At 31.1% G+C, this 11,865-nt stretch overlaps 3 protein-coding genes across 5 annotated transcripts; 1 reads left to right on the top strand and 2 right to left on the bottom strand.

The window, feature by feature from the left end:
- Positions 1-24: 24 nt before the first annotated feature.
- Positions 25-2,317, bottom strand: LOC126924965 (probable 39S ribosomal protein L45, mitochondrial). Of its 2 annotated transcripts, none has more exons than XM_050740049.1 (7): positions 2,242-2,317; positions 1,543-1,783; positions 1,123-1,443; positions 858-1,009; positions 697-745; positions 465-614; positions 25-381 (listed from the first exon to the last, which is right to left on the bottom strand). In XM_050740049.1, the coding sequence occupies exons 2-7, from the start codon at positions 1,591-1,593 to the stop codon at positions 88-90; spliced, it is 1,017 nt and encodes a 338-aa protein (XP_050596006.1). In that variant the 5' UTR covers positions 1,594-1,783; positions 2,242-2,317; the 3' UTR covers positions 25-87. The 2 variants fall into 2 exon arrangements, with proteins under 2 accessions (XP_050596006.1, XP_050596005.1); XM_050740048.1 differs by having other exon boundaries at positions 2,160-2,286.
- A 414-nt stretch (positions 2,318-2,731) lies between these two features.
- On the top strand, positions 2,732-6,421 carry LOC126924935 (nucleolar protein 14 homolog). The gene is made up of 5 exons (XM_050739968.1): positions 2,732-4,335; positions 4,409-4,538; positions 4,620-4,784; positions 4,875-5,383; positions 5,468-6,421. Exons 1-5 carry the CDS (start codon positions 2,732-2,734, stop codon positions 5,712-5,714), a joined length of 2,655 nt encoding a protein of 884 aa, XP_050595925.1. The 3' UTR covers positions 5,715-6,421.
- Positions 6,422-7,474: 1,053 nt separating this feature from the next.
- Positions 7,475-11,611, bottom strand: LOC126924947 (esterase E4-like). 2 transcript variants are annotated; one of them, XM_050740003.1, is made up of 9 exons: positions 11,274-11,611; positions 10,717-10,842; positions 10,474-10,633; positions 9,894-10,282; positions 9,641-9,812; positions 9,362-9,552; positions 9,137-9,281; positions 8,735-9,062; positions 7,475-7,950 (listed from the first exon to the last, which is right to left on the bottom strand). In XM_050740003.1, the coding sequence occupies exons 1-8, from the start codon at positions 11,472-11,474 to the stop codon at positions 8,743-8,745; spliced, it is 1,704 nt and encodes a 567-aa protein (XP_050595960.1). In that variant the 5' UTR covers positions 11,475-11,611; the 3' UTR covers positions 7,475-7,950; positions 8,735-8,742. The 2 variants fall into 2 exon arrangements, with proteins under 2 accessions (XP_050595960.1, XP_050595961.1); XM_050740004.1 differs by lacking the exon at positions 7,475-7,950 and adding an exon at positions 8,391-8,623.
- Positions 11,612-11,865: the final 254 nt, after the last annotated feature.

The following is an 11,865-nucleotide window of genomic DNA, read 5'->3' on the forward strand; positions in this document are numbered from 1 at the left end:
TCTTCATATTTGCATCAAACAATATTTTGTTTTAAAAGTATTTTATTCATCAATTAATAACTGGAATTTGTACATGAAATACAATTATTATGGTTTTGCATCAGTATGCTGTTCACCTACAGTTTCTGGCGGTACCACTTGAGCAACCGATTCAACAGCGCTATCAGATGATGAGGATTCTTCCTTTTTCTTTGGCAAGATGTAAGTAGATGTCGATATTTCTTTCGGTGTTAGCCAATTTGGTATAATTTTCCCGTGTATGCGCCAAGTACCATATACATTGGATATATGTTTCTCAAATACTATATAATCCAAAACATCTTTCCTCACTGTCTCACTACCTAATAACACTCGTCCAAATCGATCATAAATGCAGAGAAGCTAAAAGATTAATTTTTCATGTAATAATCTAAATATTATACATATCCCATACATATATACAATATTAAGATCTACTGTTAAACCTGTTGAGTATGAAAACGAATAGTGACTTGTGCAAATAAATTGCTCTTTGTAATCAGATTTGTTACTCTAGCATGTACGATACGTGCTGGCTCCAAAGATTCCAAAAATTTCCATACAATTGTTTTGTTCTCAACATTATGTATCAGTAACTAAAATAAAATAATATCTATCAGTATATTCACACCATTATATGAAGAAAGCAACATTAAATTTAAATATATCGAGACATACAGGATATGCAGTTTCTGTAACATATTGTAGTATTTCATCTTGATCTTTACTGTAAATACAATAAATTTATAACTTAATCTAAACTATCATTAGCATAAATATATGATGTGATCAGCTTTGAAGTAATGTATTCCAAATAAATTTCAATGAACATTTCTTACCGACATAAAGCTTCGTGTGCTTTTTTATAAATATTTAATAGGTTTTCTCTAAATGTATCAGATGAATAGTTGTCCTCATATGACTTAATTTTTCTAAGGTCCATAAAAGATTTACTCTTTTTTTGTATAAATTCAAACTTTTGTTTCGCACCCTAGACATTACATATAAAAATATTTTGAATATATTGTCAATTCAATCTTCTATTTCTATTTCTAATTCAATCTTTATTAATTATATTATGCTATAAATAAATATATTATGTACCGTAGTGCTAATGGGAGAAAATTTTCCATCACCTTCTGGAGCAATGTAACTTTCAAATATTGTAGGTGTACAGCTAATAAAAACTGGTCTTTCAGACCACTCTTTTTGTGGTAGAATTCCAGCTTCTTTCAACTTTGTTCTTAGCTTACTGTTAGTATTATCATCATCATCATCAAATTTAGGTAATTTTATTTTAATGACTTTCTTTCCCCTTTCTTTGCGATACTTTTGATTAAAATGTTTCTTTATATTTCTGACTTGCTGAGAACTGTCATTAGGAACTAGATAATTAATAGGACCTAACATTACTGGTAGATTATTCTAAAAACCAGTAAAATATGTTTTACAGTTAAACAATCATTATAAAAAACTGACATTTTAAATTGATAAAATTATATCATTAATAAAGTTTGAAATTACCTGCATATACTTCCCAAAAATACATACTGCATTTCTGTATCTTTGTATCATGTTTATAAATGTGTCTGAAGGCGTTGTTAAGTCACTTAAACTTATATTTTTCAAATGAAATTTATTTAAATCACTTGTTACGCTTCCATTGAATACTATGTTTAGGTTAGGTTAAAGTACCCAAAACAGATTAGTAAAATACACTATTTAGTAACATACAAATATATTTACATTAAAATACTTCCGTTAACTGAAAAAGTATATAATTATAACTAGTTTATAATCTTATATTGTTTAAACAATAAAAATATATGTATTATATAATTGAGAACGTGTTATCAAATGATGGCGTTATAATTAACAAATTCTATTAGTTGCTGTTTTTCGAAAATTCAAAATAATATAAAATAAAAATATAAGTTATATAATAGAAGATAAGTTACGGGAAATTATTTCTTAAATATGAAATTTACAAATAAAGTACGGTATAATCATTAAATACATATAGCATTTAATATATCTTTATTCAATATCTATTTAAAATATTCGCCTACTACTTATAAAATAAATGCAAATAGATATATATAGATATATTAATATTTTTGCCGAATTATTGGCATTTTTACCTATTTTCTTCTTTACTGTATCATTATGATATTACTTTTACATTGATTTGAAACGTAATGTGATTAATAAAATTTTACATACGTGTTTCTATGACTCAAAAGATCTTGACAATTTCGTGAGAATGATGTCTTGATTTCCGTTTCCTGATAGTTCCAAACTAAAATATACATATACACGTGAGTAGTGGTAACGCGTTTAATTCTAAAGAGAAACTTATCGAACAAAGTTTTTCACGACATTGTTATTGAACAACGACGCCTTATTTTAATTTGCAATACCACGAACACACTGTATTTTGATTTTAAAGCTTTATGATCACTGAATAATTTAATATATCTTTCTTTGAATAAGATAGGTTATGAATTCAAAATTGTACTTTGTATTTATAAATGTATATGATTATAATATTTAAAGAAATACGCTTTATTTAGAAAACGATGTTAATTATGATCCATATATATTTCGCAATAATATAAATTATTACAAAATAATAATTATCATATAAATTAAAATTTCTTAAAATTAAATTAAAATTTTTTGAAAATACATACGTTAAAAGCAAGAAATAAAAATGGTTAAAGCAAAGAAGAAATTATTATCGGAAGTTTCCCAACAAATACGTAATCAACAAAAGAAAAAATCTTTGAATCCATTCGAAGTGCATGTAAATAAGAACAAACAAAATGTGTTGGGTAGAAAGAGCAAGACGGATGATGGTCTCCCAGGTGTATCACGTGCTAAAGCAATCAAGAAGCGAAAACAGACGCTTCTACAAGAATACAAATTAAAAAATAAGGATAATTTATTTTTAGACAAGCGTATAGGTGAAAAGAATTTATCCCTGAGCGAAGAAGATAAAGCATTGGCCAGATTTGCAGCAGAACGTATAAGAGCTCATAAAAAAAAGAATATTTATAACTTGAATGATGATGAAGTATTAACACATAGGGGTCAAACTTTAGAGGAAATTGAAAAATTTGATGACCCAAAAAGTGATGATGAATATAGTGATGATGAGAGTAGAACTGGTAAACTGGATAATAAGTTTGTTGGTGAAGCTCACTTTGGTGGTGGAATTTTATCCAAATCAGGATCTGAAAAATCTAGAAAAGATCTTATAGATGAGCTTATAGCTGAATCAAAAAAACGCAAAGCTGAGAAACAGAAAATACGTGAACAAACTATAGATTTAACAGAAAAACTTGATTCTGAGTGGAGGGATCTTCTTCCAATTGTTTCAGCGACTAATAAGAGTGTTAAAGAAGAAACTGCAGAGACAAAGGCTGATGATTACGATATTGCAGTACGTAAATTGAAATTTGAGGCTAAAGGTACACCATCAGATAAATTAAAATCTGAAGAAGAGATTGTAAAAGAGGAAAAGGAGAAACTGGAAGCTTTAGAAGCAGATCGGTTGGCAAGAATGAAAGGACTTGTAAATAATATAAGTAATGAGATTAAACACAAATCTGCAGATGATCTTGATGATGGTTTTATGCTAGAAACTATAAATGACCAAATCCCAGCAGATGATGATGGAGAAAATTCAATTAAAGATATACAAGAAGGTTCAAATAATGAAGACAGTATAAATATTCAGGGAGATAAACAATTAAATACTACTGCAATGAGTGACCTTATTAAGAAAGAAAGGAAAATAGAGAAAAAGAATTCTGTCAAAAGTGAATTAGCTGAAAGTTGTAGCGATGAAATTTCAGAATCTGAAAGTTCTGAAGAAGATAACTTATCGGATTTGAAAGAATCAGAATCTTCTAGCGAAGAAGAAAAAGAGTTAAACAAAAGCAGTATGATAATTGGTTCAAAAGGGAAATCAAAAACTAGTGTTCTGAAGTTGGATAATGAGACTAGAGAGCAAGAAATTAGAGATGATCTTTTAAAAATGAAAAATATCATGGAAAGTGCAAGGAAGGAATTACCTTACACTTATAAAGTACCAGAAAGTTTTGAAGAGTTACAAGAATATTTTCAAAATTATAATGCTGATTACCAATCAATTATCGTAGATCGTATAATTAAGTGTAATCATTGGTCACTGAATAATACAGATAAAGAAAAGTTATCAAATTTATTTTTGTTTTTATTACAACATGTAAATGATCATGTTATAGGAAATGATGTTGAAAGTATAGTTAAAGGTTTCCAAATTATGGATAGGTAATATATAACTTTCTAATAAAATTTAATTACTTGTATTATATCTATATTATATTACACATACTTATTTCAGATTATCTCCTTTTTTATACGATCTTGCTCATCTAAATTCACAGAATGCCAAATCTGTTATACAAAGAATAATCAAAGAAAAGCACAATGACTTTGAGAAAAATAAGAAGAGATACCCTGGCCTAGATACAGTATGTTTAACATATAACTATATTAAAAATATATTTTCAAGAGTATTAATTATAATCTTCTTATAAATATCTTTTTTTCAGCTTATTTTCTTTAAATTGGTTTCTTTGATATTTCCAACGTCCGATTTCAGACATCCTGTAATTACTCCCTGTGCAATATTTATGTCAGAAATACTATTTAGATGTCATATTAAAAATAAAATAGATATTTCAAAGGGTCTTTTTATATGTACTCTTATATTAGAGGTAATTGTTACTACTACTGTTATATTTTTATAATCGAACATATTATGTGGAAATGCAAACCCTATATTAATATTTCATTCACATTCACAGTATACAGTATTAAGTAAGCGATTTGCTCCATCTGTGATAAATTTCTTGCGCGGAATAGTTTACGTATCCACGCCTACACATTTAATACAAGGAATAAAAATAATACCGCCCTTTAAAACAATCGGAAACTCGAGAAATTTATTAATACTTGATGAAGATCATGCTAAGTTTGATATTAATCCAAGTAGTATTTATATGAAAGCATCCGATCTAATAGATGGCCCCATAGATGATGATTTCAGAATAAGAGCCTTATTAATAGCTGTAAATTTATTGCGCGAATTTAAAAACCATTTAGAAGAACTGGAAGCTGTGTATTCGATATTTGAGCCAATTTTAAAATTACTTAAATCAAATTCTTTTGACAAATATCCACCAAACGTGAAGAAACATATTATGCAATTACAAAAAGATTTGGAAAAGCTAAAGAATAAAAAATTAGAATACATTATGGTTCAAAAGAAGAAACCAAAACCATTAAGATTATACGAGCCGCGAATTGAAGCAGTGTATGTAAAAATTGAATTTGTAATTTCAAATCACGCCGTTTTATAAATTCAAAAATGTTATTAAGTTTCGTATATTCTTTACAGATATGACGGTAAGAAACATAAGACTATGTCCAAGGAGAAAGCTGAAAGAGAAAAATTGTTGCACAAGTATAAAAAGGAAATGAAAGGTGCTATACGTGAAATACGAAGAGATAGAGTTTTCTTAACGAAGCTACAAATAAAACAACAGATTAAGAGCGATGAAGAACGTAAACGTAAGGTGAAAGAAATCTTTGGCGAAGCTTCAGTACAACAGAGTGAATTAAAGAAATTAAAACGGAAGAAATAATAGTAATACAATAAACCGCGCATTCTGGAATCTGTATATATTATCTTTCTTAGACAATATTGGTATTTTGAATGATTTTGTGTAAGATTGTATTAACGATGACCTCGGATTTAACGAATCGTGATCGCTATATTAGCGCTTTTTTTGAGATTCTTATAATTTCATTAATTGTAATAAATGTAAATAAGCATTTTGATAAGAAAATCTTTTAATCTATTTCGTTTGTCAAAACAATACTGTAATTGTATGACACGGAGATAATTCCTTATGGAAAAAAATTAGCAGAAAACACAAAATAAAAATCTCTCGTCCGAGAAAATAAATAAAAAGTGTGATATAAAATTTGCCAAGTAGTTTTTCCACTTACTTTTTAAGAAAGTAGAATTTGAACGTTCTCTGGCAAAATGTTCTCTGGCTTACTTTCTGAGGACTCAGTTGCTTTGTCATTAATGTCACTGTTGCTGTTATCATTACAAATTTCAATTTCTTTTTCCCCTGGTTCACTTCCTTCATACTCAGAGAATTCACTATCCTCGATATCAGAGCATTCCATTGGAATCCTTTTCAATTTTTGCAACGATTCGGATGCTTCCAATTGTTTACACATTTTCAAGGCTTGTAAAATATTGTTTTATAAAATGAGAAATCAGGTTTTATTCCAACGACTGTACTTTTATTTTAAATGAATAAAACAAAATTAAAGTTTATTATATTATTCCTTTAGCTATCCCTGCAAAAATCACTGCATCATTGCGGAGAAAAAATATAACATGAAGTAAGAATTTTAAAATAAAGTTGTCAAACCAGTCATTTTGACTGGTGTGGTAGTTCTAGTATTAATTAAGAGTTGTCCTAATGTACACATATGATAAATTTGCAAATTTATTTTTTTTGGAAACAAACCGTCTTGTGAATAAATTTTATTCTACATTTCCGACTTATTTTCACATGTAGAAGAGTAATCTGATTATTTACTTCTACCTAGTCTGGAATTAGTGGTGTTCAAAAAAACTTTATATATATGTTTCTATGACTCGAAAGATCTTGATAATTCCGTGAGAACGATGTCTTGATTTCTGATTCTTGATAATTCGAAACTGAAATATACATATACACGTGATTAGCGGTAACACGTTTAATCCTACAGAGAAACTTATCGAACAAAATCTTTGACAACATTATTATTGAATAACGACGCCTTATTTTTAATTTGCAATATCACGAACACATTCTATTCTGATTTTAAAGCTTTATGATCACTGAATAATTTAATATATCTTTCTTTGAATAAGATAGGTTATGAATTCAAAATAATACTTTGTATTTATAAATGTATATGATTATAATATTTAAAGAAATACGCTTTATTTAAAAAACGATGTTATGATTTTATTATATAAAAATTATGATCCATATATATTTCGCAATAATATAAGTGTTACGTCCTGTGACCTAAACATATGTTCTAATCCATCCTTCGGCCAAGATGCTCAACAGCAGTTTTAACATTTGCTCGGACGCACAATATTCCATATAATCCCAAGGACTATGGACAAATGGACAAATCACTATAGTCCATTCCTACTCACACATTTTTTGATCGATACAACAATTTCTTTTTTAACGATTTCTTTCTTCATCCTAAGATACTACTTGTAGAATTATTTTGCAGATTTGCTAAAACGATCGAAACCAAGTCGAATAATCGTTGTTGCACCGGAACTGTATTACTTAGCGAGGTTAAATTTAAATAATGTAAATCCAATGACACCCTTGCTTGGCTATTTATACTATATTTCCAAATATGTAAACATCGTTTATACACTAGAATTAGCACGACGTCTGGAAGGTTTTGGCGTGGCAACCAATTGTTTTCATCCTGGTCTAATAAGCACTGGAATCTGTAAAAGTGTCTCGCCTCCACTTCTTGGGGATTACATTTTTTACTGAACACATTTTCCAAAACAGCCGAACAGAGCGCGCAAATAACGATACATCTTGCAGTGTCCAATGGAGTTAGTGGGATTTCTAGTAAATATTTTTCGCATTGTCGTGTAAGAAAAACTTGTCACAATTTTTTGTTTACAAATAGCATTTCTTAAATAATGATGATATCGTTTATTGCTACATATCATTAATTTTAGGAAATCGAACTTCCTCACGGGATAAAGAATCCATCTCAAGGTAAAAAGTTTTAGGACTCAGCGAAACCATGGTGAAACTTCAACCATCAGATCTAAAAATATAGAAGTTCGCATAAACATATTTTATTAATCTATGTACTTAAAAGCCGCAAATTTTCTATAATTAAAAGGCTTCTAATTCGTTAAACTTTTTGTACAAATTATTTATATTTAATTATCCCGCAAAGTAATAATCGGGAAATAGTAATACATTTCTCATGTTTTATTTATACAAGGTGGTTGGTAACTGGTGGTACAAACGGAAAGGGGGTGATTCTACGCGAAAAAAGAAGTTGAAAATATAGAATACAAATTTTTCGTTTGAGGCTTTGTTTCCGAGAAAATCGACTTTGAATTTTCGCTCGGTACGCGTGCACTTTATCACGTCTCGTTATAACGGATCTCACTGTAGATCGTTGTCTCGATGGATATTATCGCAGTTTAAGTTTGTTTTTGCCGTAACGGAAAATTAGGAATACATAATGAAATAATATGAAGTAATCATAAAGTTTATTATTACAAAAATTGCTGAAGATGTTCTGCCGAATTCTGCCGAACATATACTTCTGCTCTTCTAATTAAATTTCTATGAACACTTTCTAAGTCGATTTTCTTGAAAACAAAGCCTCAAACGAAAAATTTTTATTCTATATTTTCGACTTCTTTTTTCACGTAGAATCACTTCCTTTCCGCTTGTACCACCAGTTGCCAATCACCCTGTATATTCTAATTTCATCAAAGAAAACAAAGGATCACCGCACCTTATTGTACTTGTAACTTGCATTAAAAGTATCCGCTAATATTTACAATTCTTTGAAAATATTAATAAATACTTACTTATGGGTTTAATGTTTCACTGTATTTCGGACCGATGGTTCAGGAAACAATCTTTCCCATTCTTGCATCCTTTCAGGGAAGAATTCAGTTTTGATCGATGGATGAAGATTCAACTCTAAGAAATTGTTTTGCTCGGGTACAAATTTGTCCCACCTTACATTCCTCAGTCGACTATCGTGTTTCGGAATCGGTTCGCCATTTATAACGAAATTCGACCATATGCTAGTAGAAATTTCCACCATAGGAATCTCTGGTGCGTCGCTGTTGAAATATGGGAACTGGCTTTTTATGAAGAAAAGATACTGCAGATCGTCATGATGACATACACCTGAGGGACACGTAAAACGTTTAAAATATGGTCCTCATTGAGTTTCCAGACAAACGAAGAGTAAACAGTTTTACCATATGGTGTCGTGGCGTTCAACATATAAAAGCTGTATCGTCCTTGGAACGAAAATTTATAAAAGTATACCGGCAATTTCGAATACGTAGCGAATAACTTGATTGCTCGGTACATAGGGAATGTAATTATAGAATCACAATATATCTGAAAAAGATTTGATATTTTTTTATGATTTCAATGGAAAACAAATTACAATTAGAGTACGAAGAGAATTTGATACGTACATCACCGAGCTCCTTGCTGTTAGCCGAGTTAATTGGCTGATCGTTAAAATAGAATTTCCGTAATTCCCTACTAATATAATTCGATCGCGACGTATTACGTTCGTACATAAATACGATTGGAGCGAGAGTATTCCAATTATCGTTCAACTCAGGGTACACAGAATTACCTTCTAGTGTTGCATTTTCATAATCTGCGCAATTTAATGAAACAATTGGATATGCTCAATTTTCATATCTTTATAATATATTTATACAAAATATCTTAATTCGAATACTCACACGCAACTATACCGGCAAATTCTTCTTCTGTAACTCCCATCATTAAAGGAACCTGATAGAATCTCCTTTGCGTTATCACGTCGTACGGCTGTTCAGACAGGAACCTTTCGACACCAGGAACTTCCGGTTCCACAGCGGGTGTCCACAACAAAATGGGAGTTGCGTACCAATCCTGTTAAAAAAATAACATAATTAATATTTACACTTGCCAAGACTTTTATACACTAGATTTATATTGTTATATGGAACGTACGAATAAGGAGCCCAACGTGACTATGAAGTTTTCTACAGGTTTCGTCCGCAAACAATCTACCATAGCGCTGGTCGAGTCAGTGGAACAATTCAATAGTCGTGCCTGCTTCTGAACCAGTTGGATTTGTCCATGTTGCGATATTCCCGAATAGACTTCTAGTACTATAGCCGAAGAACTCATCGTGATAGCTCTGTGAAAAAGATTGCGAGACATTGGAGACACCAAATGCAACATAATGCTGAAACTTCCTGCGCTGTAACCGCATAGAGTGACGGAGTTTGGATTGCCACCAAAGGCAGCTATGTTTCTTTGAACCCAACGGAAAGCTGCGACTTGGTCCTTTAGACCCATATTACCTGGTGCTGCACTGTCACCAGTATTCAAGAAACCTGAAATAATTTCAATTTATGTTTTCAATAAGCTTTAATCCAAGTAATAGGAGTAGATTGACTCATCATATTCTAATTGAGGAGCTTCCTACTTTTAAGGAACTTCCTAATCCTAAGAAAATTCGAATCGAGTAAATTGATAGCTTTGGTAGGTAGCTCCTTAATTACTTCCTTGATTTATTTCAAATTACCTAACGCCCCAAGGCGATAATTTATTGTAACCAAAACAATATCTTTATCCAACAGATACTCTGGTCCAAAGTTTATACTTTGTCCTGAGAAACTGTAAAAGCCCCCTGGATGTATGAAGATCATTACCGGTCTCGATACGTTCTCGCTTTTACACGGTAGCTAGAATTGCAAATGGACTATTAATGCAAAGATTCCAAAATCACTTAACCATGCACGCTAATTTAGTACAATTCGCTACCTACTTTGGTAGTATACACGTTTAAGCGTAGACAATCTTCCGATACTAGTGTGCCATTAGGTTGAGGACAACTGGGTCCTTCTTCGGTTGCGTCGAAAACGTTTTGCCAATCTTTCGCTGGAATTGGAGGCTATACAGTAATTTAAAAACACGAAATAAGAAATATAACGCACATATCATAACAGTTTTATCTACTATGTAATTAACGAAAGTTATCAACTATATAGTTAACAATTATGCAATTTGTGTTTAATCTCTTAGGATGTGCGAAATTGGTAACTTTACTTCTGTATATTATATCGTGAAAATGAGATAATTTATAAGGCGGCTTGTTAAAAATGATTCAGTGCCATAATGTCGCGAATCCGCTTAACTAAGGAAGCTTGTTAAAAACATTCCTCGAGTAATTGTACGTGACATTAATGAAAATACCTAGTCTTGATTTCCATGTCTTACATTTTGCAAACTATACGTTTAGAAACTGTTTCGACGCTCTTTATACAAGGATAACGCATAAGTTAACGCTGACGTAAAATAACAACCAGTTAAAGGATTTTTTACCTGGAAACGTTGGGATCCAACAGGTGGTTCGCCATATCTTATACCACGGAACGAATAAATTTCTCTTCCAAGTCTAGAAGTCAAAATAGACCCTCGAATTTTCCCGATTGGAGCAGTGACCAAAGGTTGTTTCGCGGTCTTCGACTGTTGAGCGATAGCGAGACCGGTGACACAAACGAGAAATACCAGAACGCCTCTCATCTTAGACCTTGCAGCTTACTTTTTTTCTTTGTCGGAAATTTCTTCTCTTTGGATGAAGAAGCAAATTGATAAGATCAAATCAACTCGGTTAGCCGATTTCAACGGTGTTCGTGCAAGCACTGTAGAATCGGCTGACAAATGCGCACATTTTATACGACAGCTTTGAGGAAAGTGAGTGGGGAAACCCAGTTTCCTTTCTGAGCAATATAATCTTCAATAAACTTCCACACAGTGACACCCCTTATTAGTCAATCGAGCCAACTATAATATTTCTCGATTAACATGTTGTATTTATTAATATTTTTATCTTTTAATTGCATGCGTTTTTGTTATAGTAATCGCTATATTATGTAAATGTCGCACTGTCTCTCTAATAATAAATGTATCGTTG

Source organism: Bombus affinis, chromosome 15 (assembly GCF_024516045.1).
Source record: "Bombus affinis isolate iyBomAffi1 chromosome 15, iyBomAffi1.2, whole genome shotgun sequence".
Classification (NCBI taxonomy): domain Eukaryota; kingdom Metazoa; phylum Arthropoda; class Insecta; order Hymenoptera; family Apidae; genus Bombus; species Bombus affinis.